This window comes from Paroedura picta, chromosome 6 (assembly GCF_049243985.1).
Source record: "Paroedura picta isolate Pp20150507F chromosome 6, Ppicta_v3.0, whole genome shotgun sequence".
In the NCBI taxonomy this organism is placed as follows: Eukaryota; Metazoa; Chordata; class Lepidosauria; order Squamata; family Gekkonidae; genus Paroedura; species Paroedura picta.
This window is the reverse complement of record NC_135374.1, coordinates 12,237,278-12,260,281: the sequence shown is the minus strand read 5'-3', so window position 1 is coordinate 12,260,281 and position 23,004 is coordinate 12,237,278. Positions and strand designations below refer to the sequence as shown.

Genomic DNA, 23,004 nt, shown 5'->3' with positions numbered 1-23,004 from the left:
TGGTCCCTTGGCCCCAGATCATCTTCGTCGCTCTCCTCTGTACCCTTTCAATTTTATCTACGTCCTTCTTGAAGATAAAGAGGTTGCTTTTTTTAGAAGATAAAGAGGTTGCTTTTTAAGGTAGGCAACTTTGGAGCTCTGGCAACCCGGTGGGGACGCCTCAACAGCAGGAACTACGCCTGGGAGGCAGAGCTGTGCTACAATCTTGTGTCCAGAGGGCGTTGTTGTTAAACCAGGTGACTGGAGAGCGCATGAGAGAGAGCTCCCCAGTGTGAGCTGTGATAAAGTCCCCACTTGCACTGTTGTTTGTTCTCAACTTGGAAATCGCTGATGAGTCTTTCAAACAAGATGGGAAGAGGAGGGGAGAGGAAGAGCTATTGATCGGCACGGCACAACACCAAACACCTGTGCCCACTCAATACTTCTGTGGTTTACCATTCATTTAAGTCCCTCCTCCATCTAACCATTGCCAAGCCCCCGGAAAATTGTTCCAGCAACAACAAATTCCAATTAATGTTCAGCGTGGTGCGAAGTCTGCCAAGTCCTCTTTGTGTTCGTTTAAGACGCAGGCTCGGAAAATTCTTCCCCGGATTTGACAAACGGGGCAAGGAAGGCTGTTTGGGCAGAATGGGGATTCCTCAGTTCAACTCACTGAATAGGAGTGATAAAACCCAGCTCTGAATACGAGGCCTGATGACAGAGCTGGGCCTTGCCACTGAAAGGATGTGCCATGGTGAACCTGTTCATCTTTAAAGGAGCCAGAGGACTTTTAATTTGAATCACTCACAAAGTCCAATGTGTCCCATTAGGAGGCCAGGAAACAGAGGAAGGGAGCTGATGGGACCCAGATACATTGGGGTCCAGAGATCGTGGCCACTACTGTGGTCTTAAGATCCCCAGATGGTAGAGTGACACAGTTCTGACAAAATTTCCCCTCTCCACCAAATCCCTGGAATCAAATAGGTTCCCGCTCTGGGAGTACAATAACGCTTAGTCTCTAATCATAGGAAAGTTAGACAAAGTCCCAAGATTTTGAGTGGATCTAAAGTTGTCAGTTCTGGGTTGGGAAATACCTGGAGGGCCAGGGAGGGACCACGGTGGACTATAATGCTATGGAGTCCACCTCCAAAGCAGCCATTTTCTCCAGGAGAACTGATCTCTTCAGTCTTGAGATGAGCTATAATTCCAGGGGATCCCCAGGTCCCACCTGGAGACGCATCCCTAAACTGATCAGCCATCCATGCTGATTCTATGCCAGCTTAAAAGGGTGACAGAGTGAGATTTAAAAAAAAAAAGAAAAACAATGACTGAAAGCTGAAAATAAGCCACAACATTTGTTTCCTCCCAGGACTAAATGCTTACAGTTAATATGTCGTAGCTCCCAGCTGTGAACTGCTTCCTGGAAGAGACCATTCCAGTCTTTGGGTCAATGAAGAACTTCCCATCGTCGTTTCCATCCACGATGCTGTAGGAGATTTCTGCATTGGGACCATCGTCCTTGTCAAAGGCAAAGGCTCGGTAGATGGGCTCCCCTCTCTTTTTCCGGTCTCGTTCGGGCAACTTGATCTGATAGACTTTCTCGGGGAACTGGGGCTTGTTGTCATTTTCATCCAGGACCTGAACAACCAGCCAGACTGTAGACTGACGGGGGGAGACACCTCCATCTGTGACTGTAACCTGGAGAGGGGAGATGAGGACGACAAGAGAGAAGAATCATGCAAAATATATTGCGTTAGGAACGGCTCTAAGTGGACAACAGGTCTATCACTGGTTACAAGTCATGGTGACTAAAAGAAGAAGAGTTAGTTTTTATAGCACCCTTTTCACTACTTTCCCTGGAAACCTTCTCTCTGTGAAGTAAATCCAGATAACAAGAGTGTGCATGGACTTCCTGATACGTGTTTAATATTAAGAGCACCAACAGGGTGTGGGTGATTTGGTTGACACTCATCATGCTGGACAACTGGGTGGGTGGGTCTGGCCATTCCCCCATGCTCCGTTCCTCACAGTCCCCTCCCTGCGAGTTGTTATAAACTCTGTATTTTTGGCTCTGCAACTTTAATCTCAATCACCTTTTCCAACGCCTCTGTAATATTAAAATACATGTTGGAGGATCTGAACGTGTCCCTCTGACATGACAAGTTGTCTGATCCTCAACTCAACTCAACTCAACTCAACTCAACTCAACTCAACTCAACTCAACTCAACTCAACTCATTCATTCATTCATATTTTTATACTGCCTTTCCCTATGGCTCTGGGCGGTTTACATAGAACGTTGTACCAAATGACATAGAACATTATAACAATCTGTCTGGTAACAATCATAACATAACATAACATGAACAACAACACTGACATATCCCCGGGGAGATCAAATTGGTCAGTCCTGAGAGGGGGGACCAGGAGATGTTGGTCAGCCTCAAGCGAATGCCTGGTGGAGGAGCTCCCTTTTGCAGGCCCTGTGGAATTGTGGGAGTTCAGGCAGGCTGAATGACTCCGTATGGTGGCAAGAAGTGATTTATTTTGAAGAAATGAATATATTCTCCAAACTTTGCAGAGATATTTCTTAGTGTGACGGTTCAGAGATGCTAGCGGGTGGAGAAATAAAAAGCAGAGCTAAATAGCTATGCAGCAGTTAACCAGGAAGGTAATCAATGTGACGATGGAGGTCAGCACGGCCAGACTGAGAAAAAATGTTTTTTCTCTAAAACATAAATTTCTGCCCTGATGGGAAACTGGTATGTTAGCAGCTATTTGCAGAAACATAATCTAAGCTGCTTTAAAGCCAGACAAAATTCCATTTCAACCTCAGTGCTTTACTGTTATAAAAGTTATTGTTGAAACGGGAAGGATAACGTTGAAATATATATGGATTTTACTTTTTTTTAAAGGATAGACATTACTTTTATCTCCTGGTAGGTGTCTGAGCTTGCATTATTTATTTCTATGATACTTCACCATTAAATTATGAGCCGTTCTGCTTAAGGCTGCAGGCCAGTAAGGTAGCTTAACCCCTCCTTGGCCAGCCACCTTCCTAATGGTCTCTCCTTTGAACTACAGCATGATCTAAGATCTCTTCTCTCTAGCTTTACTACAGGCCCTTCCACATTACTTGCAGTCACCCAACAGAGTTATGCAATTATTAAGCTGTCAGGTCCGACACAAAGAGCCAGAGATCCTTTTGGAGCATAAGAAAAAAACTGAACACCTACACAGTCTTTGGTCTTCTGAGCCAGTTTGGTGTAGTGGTTAGGAGTGCGGACTTCTAATCTGGCATGCCGGGTTCAATTCTGCGCTCCCCCACATGCAACCAGCTGAGTGACCTTGGGCTCCCCACAGCACTGATAAAACTGTTCTGACCGAGCAGTGATATCAGGGCTCTCTCAGCCTCACCCACCCCACAGGGTGTCTGTTGTGGGGAGAGGAATGGGAAGGCGACTGTAAGCCGCTTTGAGCCTCCTTTGGGTAGGGAAAAGCGGCATATAAGAACCAACTCTTCTTCTTCTTCTTCTTCTTCTTCTTTGATTATTATACATATGCAGATTGCTGTCTGCGGTAGGTGAGGTCCCTGGTGTGGTATGTTTTCATACGTGTCTGAAATCTTCCTTCTGCAATGCTCTCCTGGTAGAAATTACCCATTATGAGCTCTTGAGTAGCACTGAGAGGCAACAGCAACAGGTATATCATACAGGTCCTGCAGAGTGCAGAGGGTTGGACTAGATGACCCCAGAGTTCCCTTCCAACTCTGATTCTATGATTCTATGTATCTGCCTTGTTTTCTCTACTTGAGCTAAGAGCATCACAGGAATATGTGGCAAGTAAAATGCCAAGGAATGCCCACCAGCGGATCCAAAGCAAAGCTTCTTTTTAACCTTAAAAACACTGCAGCTTACTTAATCATGAGCCTGACCTGATTGGGCCAGGCTAACCAAACCTTGTCACAACTTGGAAGCTAAGCAGGGATAGCCTTGGTTACCATTTGGATGGAAGACCATCAGGGAGTATTAGGGTCGCTGTACAGAAGCAGCCAATAGCAAATCAACTCTGATTTTCTCTTGCCATGAAAATCCTTAGGGATATAGCGATCTCTTTTTAAAAATGCACTCATGGGAAAGATGAAATAATTGTGAACGGCTTGCACCAAAGCAGGGATGCCCGACCAGGGGTCCATGGGAGTTCTGAAGGGGGTCCGTGGGAGCTCTGGAGAGGCATGGTATGAAGGAGGCTCCTACTGTTCTTTCTATGACCGTTTATGCACTGGGAACTTCACTGCCCCAGCTCTCATACAGGAGCAAAAATCGGGGGCAGATGAGGTGCACCAGGCCAAATGGTCCCCCGTGCGGGTGCAGGAAGAGGTGGGGCAACCTGCCACGACTAAAACTCCAGCCTGCATTCCAGCATGAAACCTCCAGTGCATAAACGGTCTATGTGAGGCTGGTAAAGACAGGGAGAGAGCAAAAGGAAGGGTAAGCGTGTGGGGAGTGATGTCATTTCCGGGGGCAGAGTGATGTCATTTTCGGGGACAGGGTGGGGGAGTGTACTTAGCTGGAGTGTACTTGCAAGGACTCAAGTTTGGGAAGGGGAATGATAGAAGTGGCCAGTTCCGTAGCTTGTGGCCATGTACATTAAAGCAGGATGGGAAAAGTCACAGACCCTCTCCAGAGCTTCTGTGGACCCCCAGGGATCTGTGAAACCCTGGCTGGGAATCACTGCCCTCCTGACTTGAGTCATATTGTCATGGTGGAGTACAGAGAGAGGGGTTCCTACAGATAGGGAGTAGGGTCCCACCAATAGGGCTTTAAAAGGGAAACAAAGCTTGACACAGATCTTTGAGGATGCCTGCTTGATCATAGGAGTGGAAGACTTTTATCAGCAGTAGCTGATCTGGGAATTTTACAAGAGGTTATTTCCTCAAACTTTCATGCGGAGGCGTCTATTAGCTTCACATCCTCCGCAAAACGTAATATGATATGCAAGGCGGAGCTGGTAAGCTGCCTGAGGTTCAACCTGCTAAAAAAACCCAGGAAACAGCAGTTTTATGTCAGGGGAAGAAGGAAATTTCTTGCAATTTTCGTGTCTTCTCAAATTGTCCTTATTAATCAACAGGGGGTGGAGGTAGCAGCATCCTTTGAAAATGAATGAACTTCCAAGATTTTGATGGATGTGACACCCCAAAAGGAGGGGAGGGGGGGAAGAATGATTCCACACCTGCAAGTCAGAATTAGTTAGAGCTAATACTGCACAAGATCTTTCTCTGAAGAACAGATGATATAAAGTTGGCACCAAAGCAAGAAGAAAGAGTAAAAGAAACAGCAAATGCAAACAAAAATGTGTGGGTTGACAAAAAAATTGGAAGATGTAGCAAGATCAACGCTGGGAGGAGGCGGGAGGCTGACGGCGTTGTTTAAAACCACACACAAAAAAAGCGTCTGCATAAGGTGAGAGTCTTGCTGCTTTTTCTTTGTGCGGAATGGTCCTGTGTTTCCCTTCATTCCTCTGTATATCCATCCATCTATCTATAACATTTTGTTCTATACAAGGCATACATTCCAGCTATGAGATGATATCCTTGGCATGATTATATCCATGATTCTGAAATTGCAGAATTCTGCAGATACATTTTGCTAATCAAATACCAAACTCTATTCCTTCGAGTAGCTCAGGAGGACATAAATAACTCCCGTTTCTTCCACGTTATCCTTATTACATCCTGACGCGATAAGTGACTGAACCGAGGTCCTTGGAGTGGATGATCGCAGGAGATTTTGCAGTGTTCATTACATCAATATTTTCCCTATGGTTCCTAATTAATATTTCTATGGATAACAAATATTTCTATTAATAATAGGATTTCAATGCCTGAGTAAGCTTCATTTTGACTCAGCATTTAAATTCCCAACACACAGAAGTATGAAACATTCAAATTTAATAGTGACTGCCATGGAAATTTTGGCTTACATCATTCTGAAATTTTGCTATGTGAGCGCTTGTATTTTTAGGGACTGATGCCAAGCGGTTAGAAAACAAAATAATTAAAAACTAGGCCTAATGATGTTTTGAAAATATTAAAATTTCCATAGATCTTAAGCAAAGAATGCCTAGATTGGATGCTTTAGGATGCTTAGGGCTAATCCTGCATTGAGCAGGGGGTTGGACTAGATGGCCTGTGTGGCCCCTTCCAACTCTATGATTCTATGATCCTATGATTCTAAGTGGGTTTTATGCAATTTGCCACAAAATCACATAGTAAGATCAGCAGAACCATTTTTTAATGCTCAAGTCTAATTGTCTCAGAATATTCAATTTGGACGAAATTTAGAAGGCATTCCCTTGGATTCCACTGATGGAAGGAATTTTTGTCAGTGAACCCATTCTGCTAATCTGAGCCAGAAAAATATCCACGAAAAATCTCTAAGTATTTTTAGGATATTAATTCAGCCAGATATAGTTTTCATTATTTCTTGACTTATTGAAATGGCCTAAGCCAAAAATTTCACATTTGCAATTTTTTGAGATCACTGGATAATTGCAGCAGAAGTGCAGTTTAAAGGGCTTACAGTCCCTTTAACAACCTTCAAGATGAAAACAGATTGGAGAAGGTATTTAAATACTTGCAAAAGACATTTAAATTTCAAAGGGACCATGTTCCCTTTAAAGTATAGATGCCTTTCCCCTCTCCATTAAAAAGAATGGAGAGTGGGGGCACCTACTATGGGGACCGATAAAATTGGACACCGTTTTTTTTCAAACTTGTGCTTTTTTTAAAGAAGAGGCCTCACAAAACAGCTCCCCTGAATCCTAAATACCCCCAGATCAATTCCTCATAGGCTATAATAATATCAAAAAAATCAGTATTTCTGAATATTTACCAAATCCAAATACCATACTGGTACTGGGATTCAATATATCAGAAAATACTTATATTTTTCAAATTCAGTGTATGAACTAGAAAAATACTGTGTTTTTTTTTTTTTGCAAATACCTAAATGAAGCCAGACTTTCTCACCTCCCCCTTCCACTGTGGCCCATGATGCCCCCGGATATGCTGCTCCTGGGGGAAAAGAAAGCCCAGGAACAGCATGAGGAGCAGTTGGTGATCAATACCACTGGGGAAGAGGGAAGAAAGATTGGGTAACATCATTCCTTCTTCCATTAGTACACATTTTCTGTTGGATTCCACCAACCGTTCCGTCATGGACGGCTTCCATGCCCTCACATTTCATGAGACTCTGAGGAGATTCTTTTTTAATTTGCCATTTCACATCAATGGGAAACAATTCAAGATTTAATCAAAACAGAAACCAAGTGACTGCTCTTGAGTCCAGGATGAGGCAAATCAAAGAGTCAAAAGGAGCCACACCATTTCTCCTCAGGAAACATCCAGTGACCATTCTCCTGGGTTATATCTGCTCACTGCTCACCTTGTTTTTACTATCCCATCTGCCTTCTCAATACATTTCATGAGCTATGTATTCCCCTTTGCCCATGAGGGGAAAAAACATAATCTCACGGTCCTCCTGAGAGAAAAAAAGTCCACTTCGCTTCATGCTCTCCAGGTGAACATCAACTAGCAACTGGCTCTCAAGCAACTCAGCTAGGAGCTACCTATAAGCCATTTCCAGAATGCATCTTTTCATAAAAGACTCCACCTGCATTTAGCTGCCTGTGTCGTTCCAGCTTCGGCAGCCTGTGAAGCTTTTACATCGAGTATCGATAAGAGGAGACGTTCTTCTCTAACTCTGACTGACTCTACTTTGGCAGATAATAGTTGTTCAAAACCTCTTGTCTGTGCACTTCAGGGGATAAAGTACCTCCCAGCCTGACTCCTCTCCCAGTCCTTGCTCCTGCTGAGCAGTACGCGCACACTACAAAGCTCATCACATTACCATCTTCTCCCAGGCTCATCTGCTCCTCATTTGCTATTCACGTACCTTGCTTGATTCCAATCTGCACAGCCAGCGGGAACTAAACACCTTCCTTCAAAGTTTCCTTCAATTTATGGTGATTGCTATAGAATTCTCATCTCCTCCCTTTCAGACAGGCAGGCCCAAATTTATGGAATAGTCCATGGGACCTTGAGCAGCATTTCTTCCGAGAGCAAAGGCAATTTCGATTTAGCCGTCTCCTTTGACTTCTGGAACCCAGAGCAATGACCCTCCCCGCAAACAGCCTTTCTTCTGCCGCCTATCCTTTTTTTTTTTTTTTTTGCATATCTATGAAAAGCCTTGTTATTTTGCAAACTAGGAAAGTATGCAGTTTTACACAGAAACAGCGGCGTCTACTTGCTCTAGCAAGTCTAAGTGTGCTTGCTCAGAACCACTGATTTCAATGCGACTTACTCTCGGGTAAGCACGCACAGGGATGGAGCTAAACCTGCATCAGCCAGTCAACTAGTCGGCAATTCTACACGGTACTGTCCCCAGTCCTGGACTAGGATCTTATGAGCAACATCAGGATAGGTTATATTCTGGATTTTAAGGTAAAGTAGGTTTTATATTATATGCATTTTATATTGTACAAATGCTTAAATATGATGTGATCGGCCCTGAGTCACTTGAGACTGGGCAGAAGGAAGGAAGGAAGAAAGGAAGGAAGGAAGGAAGAGAGAGAAAGAAAGAAAGAAAGAAAGAGGAAGGAAGGAAGGAAGGAAGGAAGGAAGGAAGGAAGGAAGGAAGGAAGGAAGGAAGGAAGGAAGGAAGGAAGGTGACAGAGAACAGAAACAAAGAAAAGAATAACAGAAGGAAGGAAGCTCAGTTCAAGATGAAGTTACAGATCGTCGCAGTGCCTGGGATACTGAGGCCGCACGGAAACCTTTGCTGAATAACTTAAATGGAAGAATCACCTTTGATGACACACAATTTATTTTCCGAGTAATCTCCTTCTGATAAGAATCGTTAGATTTTTGTTAACGTGGCAATGGAAGACCGATGAAATGTTGGTGTGCCAACTCTGAAGCTTCTTGTTGAAGGCTCACTGTTCCCCTCAAGCGGCTTTAGGGATGCAACCAAGAAGCAGAGAACGATGGGAGCCCCACGCAACTTTTTGAATGACAGGCAGGATCAAATGTGCAAATGGCCATGAGCAATGTATGGCTGTGAAAGTTGGGCCATAAGGAAGGCCGAGCGTCAAAGAATTGAGGCTTTTGAATTCTGGTGCTGGAGAAGACTCTTGCGAGTCCCTTGGACTGCAAGGCGAACAAACCGGTCAGTCCTAGAGGAGATCAGCCCTGACTGCACCTTAGAAGGCCAGATCCTGAAGATGAAACTCAAATACTTTGGCCACCTCATGAGAAGGAAGGACTCCCTGGGGAAGAGCCTAATGCTGGGAGCGATCGAGGGCAAAAGAAGAAGGGGACGACAGAGAATGAGGTGGCTGGACGGAGTCACTGAAGCAGTAGGTGCAAACTTAAATGGACTCCGGTGAATGGTAGAGGACAGGAAGGCCTGGAGGATCATTGTCCATGGGGTCGCGATGGGCCGGACACGACTTAGCACCTAACAACAACAACATGAGAGTAAGGTGGAAGGGGGAATCCTTAAAGAAAGACCGAGGCAAGGTACAGGCTGGGTGGGACATTTCTGTGGTGGGAAGCAGTAACAAGCTAAGAGGTAAGCCGAGTTACATTCTCTGCTCTGGGTTCTTAGTATTTAGAATGCTCCAGAAGGACCCTCCCAGTGGTGTACTGGTTAAGAGCGGCAGTTTCTAATCTGGCGAGCAGGGTTTGATTCCCCACTCCTTCCCATGCAGCCAGCTGGGTGACCTCGGGCAAGTCACAGTCCTGAAAGTGCTGTTCTAACTGAGCAGTCCTATCAGGGCTCTCTCAGCCTCACCTCCCTCACAGGGTGTCTGTTGTGGGTAGAGGAAGGGAAGAAGATTGTAAGCTGCTTTGAGACTCCTTTGGACAGTGAAAAGCAGGGTATAAAAACCAACTCTTCTTCTTCTTCCTCTGAAAAGGCATGGGAAGCATGGATGGGATGAGCCCTGTATTAGAAATATTCTAGTATTACTTTTTCTCCTGGGCATCCCTAAAGGAAGGGACATATTAATTGAACATTGATATTTTTATTCTTTTGGATGTCTTTGTCCACTGTTTCTCAGAGGAGTGCTAAGAATAAACACAATTCTGGGGACGGAAGGGAAGGGGGGAAGGGAAGAGTAATATACCTTCTTATAAGCTGTCTTGGTAATGCGACAGGTCAGAAAATAATATGGTTCATAATATTCCTCTGTTTCTGGGCATCCTGAATTCCTCAGGCTAGGAGAGAGAAATTGCTTTTTTTGTGGGTACACTTTACTGTACTTGACATGTTAGTCCTTCGGTTACTTTTCCTTCTGAAGTGATGCCCTGGTGAATACCTGAAATATTAGGTCTACTGGTAACAAAATAAGTAATACTTTACTGTCAGAATCAGTTGGTTATGCTAGAAGGAAAATCCCTGTTTCTAAACAAGCAAACAACATAAGAGAGAAAGGCGACAGCTCTCTGCAAATTGACTTGTAAGCTGGGCTTTGTGGGCTCAAGAAGGCATAGACTCAGTTTTTTGGCTTTACGAAGAGACCACAGATTTATTAACATTTAAACATCTTAACTCCAAGAGTGTTGGCCAAGCATGGAGGATGAGAGCCTGCGTAACATGGTCAGCCAACCACTCCTTTTCTAAACCATAACAGCTCACTGGGAAGCCCGAGACATTCTCCTGCCGACCCCAGGTCCCTTGCCGTTGGATTCATCCCCAGGGAGGTATATCACCTGGGGTGCTGTTGGACGTGCATACCTCCATTGGCCCATCCGAAACCACCTGGCCTCTTGAACCTCTTTGCCTTCCCTAGTTGGGGTTGGCCCAGTTCACAGCCTGCCACCTCTTAAGGAGGTCCCTATGAGATATAGTCAAGTGCCCCTGACCTGACTTCTCCTTCCAAAGCAGGCTCATCCCCATGTCCCAATCCGCCAGCTGTGACAATAAGAATCATGGAACCAGAGAGTTGGAAGGGATCTCCTGGGTCATCTAGTCCAACCCCCTGCACTATGCAGGACACTCACAACCCTATTGCTCATCCACTGTAACCTGGCACCCCTTTGAAGAGTCACAGAATCTGAAATTTCACAGAATTAATACCAACATTCCAGCAATAAACCCATGCAAAACATCAATAACATGGGATAGGGGTGGGAAACGCTTTGCTCGGCCACTGGGAGAAGGGCGGGCTGCGAGCATGTGGTTCCTTTTATAGCCGCGTGCCTGCCCCCCCCTCCCCACACTCACACAGCATGCTTTACACATGCATGCGCCTTCTGCAGCCTGCCCACCGCCACCTCAATACCGGCTCAGGTAAGAAACTTAAGTCATCCTTGTCCTGATGGCAAGTCAGCATGTTTCCCTCTACTGGGATTCGTGAGCAGTGTTTTAAAAAAAGCACCAAGACCTAACACTTCTAGTTGCAATGAGGTCTTTAACTTTCTGTGTGAGAACCGCATCGATCTATTTCAGCCAGCTCCTGTGGCAGGTGTGATGTGTATTCTATAACTATCAAGGTTCTCTCAGTCACTGCAAAGTTGCACCACAAAAACTGCAGTTTTGTATCAACCTTCAAAGCCTCAAGTGAGGCCCAAGTGGACCGAAAGCTTCTTGTGTTATTTTTACAAAGCAACTTCCCGAATGCACAATGGATGTTAGTTATAAATCAGGGGTTCCCAATCTTTTTCAGGCCCAGGTTCCACAAATTCATGCTCAATGCCCCCATCCTACCCTCTACAAAGCATGGTTCAGAATGATGCACTTACATGTGTCCTGCAATATGTGTATTAAGCCATGGGGAATTAGCTGAGCAGCAAGAGGTGTGTGTGTAACAGCATCTAAGGATCAAATGCCTGTGTTTGCGAGGTAATTAAACCCTTAAGAGTTCAAGGCAGAAAACAGTATTAGAAAGAAAATAATTTAAGCATAAATATATCTAACACACCTATCAAGCAGCTGTATAGAGAAGAATCAGGGAGGGAAAAGAAGGTTCCGTATGATTACCGTTCCTGTAGAGTAGAGAGTCAGAGATCAGCCACATGAGCCAGTGTGATGGGAGGGTCTAAGGGATCCTGAGTTGGAAAGCACTCTGAGTAGCTGTGTACAGCCATGGTTTTTATAGGTTTTTGGGCAGGAGGCTATGTGATGTGGCCCAGGTGAGCACATGATGGAATTTTCCATGGGTCAGGATGTTGGGCAATGCCCTGGCCAGATCCGGAGATGTTTGTTGATGTGCTTAGACAAAGGCGTTAATGGGTCTAAGAAAAGGGAGTCATCATGTCTCAATAGGTCTGACTGCAGGGTTTGGGGAAGAGATTTCCCATTGCAGAGGGGCCAAGTAGTTGTCATATAAAAGAAGAAGAAGATGAAGATGAAGATGAAGAAGAAGAAGAAGAAGAAGAAGAAGAAGAAGAAGAAGAAGAAGAAGAAGAAGAGTTGGTTCTTATATGCTGCTTTTCCCTACCTGAAGGAGGCTCAAAGCGGCTTACAGTCGCTTTCCCATTCCTCTCCCTGCAACAGACACCCTGTGAGGGAGGAGAGGCTGAGAGAGCCCTCATATTACTGAAGAAGAAGAAAAGTTGGTTCTTATATGCTGCTTTTCCCTACCTGAAGGAGGCTCAAAGCGGCTTACAGTCGCTTTCCCATTCCTCTCCCCGCAACAGACACCCTGTGAGGCGGGTGAGGCTGAGAGAGCCCTGATATTACTCAAGAAGAAGTGGAGTTGGTTCTTATATGCTGCTTTTCCCTACCCGAAGGAGGCTCAAAGTGGCTTACAGTCGCTTTCCCATTCCTCTCCCCGCAACAGACACCCTGTGAGGGAGGAGAGGCTGAGAGAGCCCTGATATTACTGAAGAAGAAGAAGAGTTGGTTCTTATATGCTGCTTTTCCCTACCTGAAGGAGGCTCATAGCGGCTTACAGTCGCTTTCCCATTCCTCTCCCCGCAACAGACACCCTGTGAGGGAGGAGAGGCTGAGAGAGCCCTCATATTACTGAAGAAGAAGAAGAGTTGGTTCTTATATGCTGCTTTTCCCTACCTGAAGGAGGCTCATAGCGGCTTACAGTCGCTTTCCCATTCCTCTCCCCGCAACAGACACCCTGTGAGGGAGGAGAGGCTGAGAGAGCCCTCATATTACTGAAGAAGAAGAAGAGTTGGTTCTTATATGCTGCTTTTCCCTACCCGAAGGAGGCTCAAAGTGGCTTACAGTCGCTTTCCCATTCCTCTCCCCGCAACAGACACGCTATGGGGTGGGTGAGGCTGAGAGAGCGCTGATATCACTGCTCGGTCAGAACAGTTTTATCAGTGCCATGGCGAGCCCAAGTTCACCCGGCTGGTTGCATGTGGGGGAGCGCAGAATCGAACCCTGCTTGCCAGATTAGAAGTCCACACTCCTAACCACTACACGAAACTGGCTCTCTACCAAACTGGCTCTCTAACAAAGAGATTTGCCTAGGAGCCTCTGGGCAAACTGGTTTTAGCTGGTCCACTAAATCAGCAATACACTGGGGTGGTGGTGGTGGTGGGGTTTAGGAGGAAAGCAATCTTGAGTCAGGAGGTACCTGTGTCAGGCAGAGACTGCCTTTCTGAACCTGTGACCAAGAGCAAGCTCTTTAAGGTGGAGTCTGACCTGACTTGGCAGACTTTAACAGTGCCATGGCTTTGGCATAAGCCTAGACCAGGGGTAGTCAAACTGCGGCCCTCCAGATGTCCATGGACTACAATTCCCAGGAGCCCCTGCCAGCGAATGCTGGCAGGGGCTCCTGGGAATTGTAGTCCATGGACATCTGGAGGGCCGCAGTTTGACTACCCCTGGCCTAGACTATAGAGGAGTGCCATTGGTTATGGAAGACAGTATGCTAGTTGGGGAGGCAGCGGTCCTGCCATGCGTAACACAATCCACTAAGGAAGTTGCTAACTACAAAGCTACAAACTATAACAATTAATTGCACATTTACCCAAAATTCAATTAAAAGGAGCTCTTTTGCCACGCTTACAGTTAAGGCCAATTGAACAGCTGAACAATCATTGTGTATTAATGAACTGGGCTTCCCTCCCGGTCCTTTGCCCAACCCCCCCTTGACTTCTGCCTCCTGGTACCATCTTGCTAGCAACATTGCCATTTTACAATCACGGTATGGGTGCTGACAGCTGCTTAATTTATGGTTGTAACATTTTAGATGTTTTTATTGTTTCTTAATAATGTAACTTTTATTTTCATTCTTACTATATATTTAAAATGTTGTTTGCCGCCCTGAAATGGCTAGTCCAAGAGGGGTGGTATATAAATCAACATAATCTGTTCCCCTTAATATTTCTTGTAAGGCCTAGGAGGAGGAGCTGGTCTCATGGCTTAAGTGCTACTCAGCATTTAACACCCAACTCAGGCCGACTGTCCTGCCCCTGAATGCCTCCTCCAACAACTGGCTTGCCTGTCTGTCCAGCAGCCAGCCAATTGCCTTCTATCCCCCACCCCTGACCACCCCCTTCTCCTTCCACTTCCCTCTGAGGCTCGGAGGCTGCAGATCCCTGCCCCAGGAGAGCTGCCCCTGCTGGTGAGTTCCCTAACAGCTGCCTGCAGCCTTTCCAAGTCCTGGGAGGAGGGAGAGGCTGTCCACAGAGTTCTTCTAGTCCATGCCAATCTAGCACCCATTGTATTCCTGAATGCAATGGACTTTGTCCCTAGTAAATACATAAAAACTTACTGGTTTAATTTATTCAACGAAATTGATGTGACTGATCCAGCGACACCAGCTTTTCAAAGTCTGATAGCTTCCCCAAACACGTTATCCTGGGCTAAGTCGAGCTCTGGTGGAGTGTTTACTTAAACCTGCAATTGTTTCCACCAGATTTCAGCACTGTGCTGAAACCTGAAGTGCCATCTGTCATTTTTAAGGTCTATTGAAAATAAGTGAACAGCGTAGTCAAAGAAGCCCACCTCCGCCGCTCCTCCATGCCTCCTTGCCACTTAGCACCTCCCAGGTAATCCCACTGCCCCCCAGAGAACAGAAATTTGGGAACCGCTGTTATATCTGCATGCCAAGCTTAATAATTCTATAACTCTTAATGTTGTTCTCAAGTTCCCACTATGTAGCTAATCTTGTTTTGAGTGATGATCCCCCTACCTGTGTTAGCACGGTAAAGTTTCCCCTGCCTTTGAAAAATGAGTTAAAGGGAAGACAAAATTGAAGGGTACCATGTTTATTCCACACAATCCCAGCGTGAATCCGAGGGCTTCTGGTGGATATATTTTATGACAATTCTGACCATTTTATGACAATAAAAACACCATTTTACGGCAATACAAATTATGACAATTCTGGAGCTTTGCGTCCATGACGGCTGGTGTAGAACAGGCATTTGGGTCGAAATGATATGTTATTTTGTTAAACTAGAGGAAGAGAAATATCAGCGGGATCCTAAATTCTCGCTGTGTTGTCTATTTTAGCAGCTCAATACTGATTTTAAACTCTGTGTACCGAAGCCCATTTTGGCTGGATGGGTACATTGTGGTCGAGGCGACAATCCAACAGGACAGAAATCTCTGCCCTTCAACCCGCTCAGAAAGACACACACAAACTCCAACAGGAGTGGTTTGTTTTTGCGGGGCCTCGAGCACCAGAGCCAGCTTAAGGATTTCCAGGGCCCTAGCAGAGTACATCTGTGGTGGGAGCAGTCAGAAGGGGGCGGAGGGGTCCCCCACAGTGAAAAGGGGCATCACTCCGAGTGTCCTTAAAGAGGGAAAATGGGGGAGGAGAGAGGCTACAGCCCTGATCCATGGGGAGAAGGCACCATGCAGGGCCCCAGAAACATGGGGCCCTTAGCACGTGCTACATGGATAAACTGGTCATGGCCCACCAGTCTGGCTGGGTTAACTGGGTCAGCCCATGTCTGGAGTTGCTATTATAGGCACAGGAAGAAAGCCCACGGTGCCTATATCACGTAACTGAAAGCAATGCAGCATTAGCAAATGAGAAGTCCGTGGCCAATGCACGAGGACCTTAAATGTTGTAAAAATAACATAACACAGCGCTAAAGATACACTTCAGATAACACGGAAAGCTTGTAAAGGCAAGCAGCGAAAGACGCCCTGCTGTTTGTGAATCTTTGAAATGCTGGAACATATATTGGGAGGAGGGGGGGAGAGAAGTGTAGAGATTTAATAAATCAGAAGGCCCTTACGGACGCCTCTCTGTCTGGGAAGGCATCGAGCATGGCGAATGCCCCGGAGGGAGATGCAATAAGAAGGAGGACTGTTGTACCAGCCTTATTTGTGCTGGTGGGTGGGGACAAAACAAATCCGCCACAGAACTGAAGAAGCATGCGGCCGAGTAAGAAAAATCCGTGAACCCTAGCTAATCTCTGAGTATATTCATCGAAAAAAAGGCAGCACCGCTGACAGTGAGATATAACAGAGTGCTCCAGATTGCGTCTGTCGCTAACAAACGACAACTGCAAACAATGTTCTCCTAGCTCCGCCGTTCTGAGTTGAATCGGGACGGAACAAGCGCCCGTTTGCCTAATTTAGAGCAAATTAATTATATTTGCCTGTGAAATATTCAATTAAGTGTTGCTAGGACAAGGCAACGGATAGGACGATTAATTCCAAATTAAAATGGAATAAGGGCCCACCTGGCCAGAGTTTGCTTCTGTTAACCTCTCTGACGGGTGGGAAATGGGCGAGGAAGTCTTAGACTGTACTAACTAATCAACGGTTGGCCCAATCAGGGAAGCAGGGGCGACTCTCCAGGTTTTTCTTAGCTGCTGCTACAAATAGAAGGAGGGGTTGGAATAAGGCTGCCCATTTCTGCTTGGGAAAGACCGGTTTGGAGGTGGAGCCTGGAGAGGAAGGCGAAGGACTCCAATGGGATAGAATGTCATTGAGTTCACCTCCCAAAGCAGCCATTTATTCCATCTATGTCATCTGGACATCAATTTGGGAGAGATCCAGCCCCCACCAGGAGGCTAACAACCCTACGTAGGAGGCTAATCCCATGAACTCCATGCTGCTCTCCATGGGAGTACCCATGGAGCACCGATCACCTTCTGTGTTGCTGTCTCCATGCAGAAACTAGTTGTCACTTAGTGCTATAGAATGGCAACATTGAAGCAAATCTTAAATGGTGCCTGGGCAAACTTCTTTTCCATATCTTCTTCCATGAAACCCTGTTTTGTTTTCTTCCCGCTCCTGAATGTCTTATCTTCTTATCCCATTGATCAGAAAGTCTCCTCCTATAGGGTTGCAAGGCCTGTATCACCGACAATGTGGTGAGGTCAATTCTGGCGAGTGTGAGAAGTGATGCCCTCACATTCTAGGTGACATTCTAGGATTTGGGTGAAAACTCTATGATAGAAGTCATTTTTACCATAGAGTTTTTGTCCCCAAACCAGAGGATCCCTGCATTAACAATGGTATCTTGTCATCATTTCCAGTTCACTCCAGAAGTGATGCTGCGGTGTAGCAGGCCAAGGCCCATTTTTCCTGTCAGTCAGTCCCCCTCTGGCCAGCTAACTGGCATGAAGGGGGAGAGGACCAGAGTGGGGGAATCCCCGGCCCCTAATGGTTTAGTGCTTAAGAGTTTGGTCTTTTGAGTGGCTTCTAACCTGGAGATACGGGTTTGATTCCCCACTCCTCCACATGCAGCCAGCTGGGTTAGCTTAGGCCAGTCACAGTCCATATACGGCTGTTTTCATAGAACAGTTTCTCTCAGAGCTCTTTCAGCCCCACCTCCTTCACAGGTAGTCTGTTGTGGGGAGAGGAAGGGAAGGTGGTTGGAAGCTGCTTTGGAACTCCTTCAGGGGCCCATGGGCATTGTAGTCCATGGACATCTGGAGAGCCACAGTTTGTCTACCCCCGCCATGTGACTGCAGACCAGTATATATACATTAAGGCAGCGGTAGTCAACCTGTGGTCCTCTAGATGTCCATGAGCCCCTGCTAGCGTTTGCTGGCAGGGGCTCGTGGAAATTGTAGTCCATGAACAACTGGAGGACCACAGGTTGACTACCCCTGCATTAAGGCACACTGAAGAGGCAAACATTTGCTTTACACATTTTTAGTATGTCCTTTCACCAGTTTATCCTCACAACAAGCTTAGGGGTAGGTTGGGCTAAGAATAACTGGCCCAAGGTGATCCAATTTGTTTTATAGTGAGTAGAACTTTGAACTTGGATCTCCTCAGGCTGAGCCTGACTTTCTATTCATTACATAACCCTAGTTCTCTGGGGTTACACAAGCTACTTCAAGTTCTGGGAGTGACCCTGGATGAGAGATAAGAGATATTTTAAATGCACAAGAATATCTGTCTTTTCTTCTGGGGAACAACACAGACAAAGTTGTGCCTGAAGCTAAACGTCTCTACAAGAGGGCACCAGATTATGGCTTCTTATGGCTTGCATATGAATGAATGAATGAATGAATGAATGAATGAATGAATGAATGAATGAATCACTCACTCACTCACTCACTCACTCACTCAATCAATCAATCAATCAATCAATCAATCAATCAATCAATCAGATTTGTTTCCCGCCACTCTTGGCACACTGCCTTGTGGCGGGTTACACCACAAAACCCCACAATGCAATAAAACCCCATTAAAATCCCGTAAAAGAACTGACCAAGAAGAACTGAACTTCTGAAACAGAAGTTCTCTGAAATAACTTCTGCATTTCCCAGAAATGAAACTGCCATACAATTAAGGTTAAGTTTGGGTGACTGGTAAGTGGCCCCTCCCCTCATTGATTTGGGCTTGCCGCAAGCCCAGGGGAAACTCAAGCAGAACGAAAGCCGTATGTGGTCGGGTGTAGCCCCAGCATCTCATAACTTTATTCGGCACAGACCAAATTCAACAGAACCAGAGACTATTTCAGGATGACTCCGCAGGAGACTTACAGCAAGAATTTCACAACAGCCGGTTTCCCTACATAAGCAAAATTAAATTAACAGGTCAGCATTTTAGAATACAAACTTAAAGCTTTTTGCAATGTCTAAACACACTGGCAGCTTTCATCTTACAAGCAAACCAGGCCCCTGTGAGACTGAAAATCCTTGAGCTGGCAGGATAGCAAACCAACCTCCCAAAGTTGCCTAGAACCTTCTGTATTATTAGAGGCCACATAGCTTACAGCAAAGCCAAAAGAAAGAAAGAAAAGAAAACTGTGGTTGTCGATCATTCCTTTATGAATTGACTTGTATACTGCCCATCCACACGTGGGCTCAGGGTAGTTTCCAGCAAGAGCTTAAAACAATATATAAACAATTATCTGTTCCACATAATATATTTCTGGTAAGGGCTTGGAGGAGGAGCATGTCTCATGGCTTAAGTGCCACTCAGCGCTTAACACCCACTCAGGGCAGCAGTCCCGCCCCTGAGTGCCTCCTCCTCCAACCGGCTTGCCTGTCTGTCCAGGGGCCAGCCAATCGCCTTCCGTCCCCCACCCCCTCCTCCAAGTTAGCTCAGGGCGGGTAACAATAGGCATGTACATGTGGTAAAATGACATTAGTAAGCAGTTGATAATAATTTAACTTTCTAAATGTAATTGTTAATTACATTTTATTATTAACTCATTAGACTACCCCTATTTAAGGTCTTATGAAAGGGACAGTTGGTTTGAGGATGGTGTGTTTTGAGGAGGGAGACCAGCGTTGTCTCGGTGTTCATTTCCTCGCTTCAACCACTGGCCTGGTGGAACAACTCTGTCTTGCAGGCCCTCCAGAACTGTTGAAGGTCCAGGAGGGCCCTGATCTCATCAGGGAGAGAGTTACACCACGTTGGGGCAAGGACTGAAAAAGCCATGGCTCTTGCTGAGGCCAATCTTATCTGGCTTCAATTTCCTGGCTTCAACCATTGGCCTGGTGGAACAACTCTGTCTTGCAGGCCCTCCAGAACTGTTGAAGGTCCAGGAGGGCCCTGATCTCATCAGGGAGAGAGTTACACCAGGTTGGGGCCATGAAAAAGCCATGGCTCTTGCTGAGGCCAATCTTATCTGGCTTCAATTTCCTGGCTTCAACCATTGGCCTGGTGGAACAACTCTGTCTTGCAGGCCCTCCAGAACTGTTGAAGGTCCAGGAGGGCCCTGATCTCATCAGGGAGAGAGTTACACCACGTTGGGGCAAGGACTGAAAAAGCCATGGCTCTTGCTGAGGCCAATCTTATCTGGCTTCAATTTCCTGGCTTCAACCATTGGCCTGGTGGAACAACTCTGTCTTGCAGGCCCTCCAGAACTGTTGAAGGTCCAGGAGGGCCCTGATCTCATCAGGGAGAGAGTTACACCAGGTTGGGGCAAGGACTGAAAAAGCCATGGCTCTTGCTGAGGCCAATCTTATCTGGCTTCAATTTCCTGGCTTCAACCATTGGCCTGGTGGAACAACTCTGTCTTGCAGGCCCTCCAGAACTGTTGAAGGTCCAGGAGGGCCCTGATCTCATCAGGGAGAGAGTTACACCACGTTGGGGCAAGGACTGAAAAAGCCATGGCTCTTGCTGAGGCCAATCTTATCTCGTTTGGGTTGGGGAGCTTGCTGAAGTTTGCTGAAGTGTTGGCCACTGGATCTTCATGCTCTTGGGGGGTGGAGTGGAAGAGCCATAGATACAAGGGTCCCAGACTGTTAAGGACATTGCTCAGGAAACAAACACATAATAATGACGCCATGATGATGGAACGCCATAGAACCCAAATCTTTTACCAGCTAGCACCCCTGCTAATGGGGGAGGGGCAAGACAGCGCCTAGGGCAAGAGATTCCTAAAAATCGATGCTCATCAGGTGCAAAATGGGCTTTTGAGAGCTAGCTATCTCTATCTCTCATGGCATGAATGGACCCACGTTGGCTATAGTGCATTCCAAAAAAGCCCTCTCAGTTACGGGACTGAGAACAAAGGCTTCAGGATCCATTTTTCTTGTTTTTATGCACCGATGTGCAAGTCAATGAGCTGTAACTGGATTAAACGTTTTGAGTTCCATCAAACTGCACATGGATACTGGCAGAGCAGGAGAGGCACACTTTATATTCTCTCTCTCTCTCTCCAGTTATATATTCCTATCAGAGAACAACACTTTATATTCTCTCTCTCTCTCTCCAGTTGTATATTCCTACCAGAGAACAATTCACTTTCGGCATATGTATCAGACAGCTGTCACTCCATTAGCTATCTGAACAAAACCAGACATACTGATTTCAATATATGAACAAGCAGCAAATAGGTGGTGGGGAAAGAGGCACTTGGGAAATGTTTGTTGGGTAAAATGCTTAAGGGGGTTGCTATCCGAGGATCAGCCTGATGTCTATGCAGGAAGACTATAGCTCGGTGCCATGTTCTGCCCCTCCTTCTCTGTTGCCATTAGGGAAACTGATTCTGTCATTTTGATGGGAGCATTTCCTCCAGCCTGTCAGCAGCAGGTAAGGAAGCTGCTGTAGGAGGGAGGGGAAATGCACAATGCACAATGCATTGATGGCAGGACCTGAGGCCGGTTGGATTAGGAGTTAAGAATGGACAGCTGCACTTCATGGATGGTGGCTGTTTTCATTGGCAGCCACATGAATCTTGAACTACGTGTGTGAGTTTGTGTTAAAGGTATCCCCTGTGCAAGCACCGAGTCATGTCTGACCCTTGGGGTGACGCCCTCCAGCGTTTTCATGGCAGACTCAATACGGGGTGGTATGCCAGTGCCTTCCCCAGTCATGACCGTTTACCCCCCAGCAGCAAGCTGGGTACTCATTTTACCGACCTCGGAAGGATGGAAGGCTGAGTCAACCTTGAGCCGGCTGCTGGGATTGAACTCCCAGCCTTATGGGCAAAACTTTCAGACGGCATGTCTGGGCTGTGACTAGCCCAAGGTCACCCAGCTGGCTGCAGGTGGAGGAGCAGGGAATCAAACCTGGCTCGCCAGATTAGAAGCTGCTGCTCTTGACCCCTACGCCAAGCTGGAAGGTTCCTTATGTTGGGGGAAGGCTTCAAACATTGCTTAATGGATTGATTCTATGATTCTATGATTCTATAGAACCCAGACCAAAATTATTATTCATTTTTATTATACCCACTCCCAAACCAACTCCTAAACCATTTGCTGGCAGGGGCTCCTGGGAGTTGTAGTCCATGGACATCTGGAGGGCCGCAGTTTGACTACCCCTGTCCTAAACCAAATAATTCCTGACCTCTCCCAGAAAACAAACACCTACACCATCCATCCATTCAATGCTTTCTCAAGAAGGTATGTACAGAGAAACATTCTGAAGGCAGTTAAGCATCTCCTTCCACTTGAAAAACTGAAGACCCCTTGTGAGCAACCATCCCAATTTTCAGTGTTATTCCTCCTTCCCCCGCCCCTAACATTTTATGGATGAATGACAATACAAGGTAGTGAGAACCTCCTCTTAAAAAGGAAACAACACAAAACCATCTTTCATTTTCTCTCTCCCATCCACCTGACTGGGCAACTGCAAGAGGAAGAAAGAGAGACTTGCTGTAATTGCTAGGTTGGCCTGGGTTGCAAGGAAGCAAGTACACGGTTGGATCTGCAATCACGGCTCACTTTACAGAAGGTAGTTATTTTCATCTATCGGGTTCCATAAGCAGGTGGCCCATCGGAATGCCATTTCTTTTACCACTTCTAATGGTCAAAGAACCACCCCCATCCCAGGCACTGAGCATTTAAGGTATTGTTTATGTGTGGAATCATCAGAGAAATTGCATCCAGGTGGCTGAAGGTTATAAAGTAATGTCATGTGTGAGTCATTCCCATCCAGTTCAATCTCACACCATTTGTAGGGAAGGGGTGGGGGGGAAAGCACACACACAGTCTGTAAACTGCCAAGTCTAGCCCATACCTGGCAGAGGCAAATGCAAACTTCAAGGTGGCAAATTTATGTTATAACTTCCATGACTGCTAAGAAGTGAGAGTTCATAAAGGGTCTCCTGAAATGAGGTGGCCATTCCAGAAAGATGGACCTCCATTTTTGAAGCCAGTTACGTAGCAGGACTTAACCACTGG

The 23,004-nt window shown here is 46.1% G+C and overlaps 1 protein-coding gene across 7 annotated transcripts in view; it reads right to left on the bottom strand.

Moving 5' to 3' along the window:
* Positions 1-23,004, bottom strand: part of FAT3 (FAT atypical cadherin 3) — a 570,888-nt gene that overhangs the window by 147,449 nt on the left and 400,435 nt on the right. For all 7 annotated transcript variants that reach the window (XM_077341425.1, XM_077341429.1, XM_077341428.1 and 4 more), the window contains exon 5: positions 1,363-1,677. In XM_077341425.1, coding sequence (XP_077197540.1) covers positions 1,363-1,677 — 315 coding nt within the window. The remainder of the gene's footprint in view (positions 1-1,362; positions 1,678-23,004) is intronic.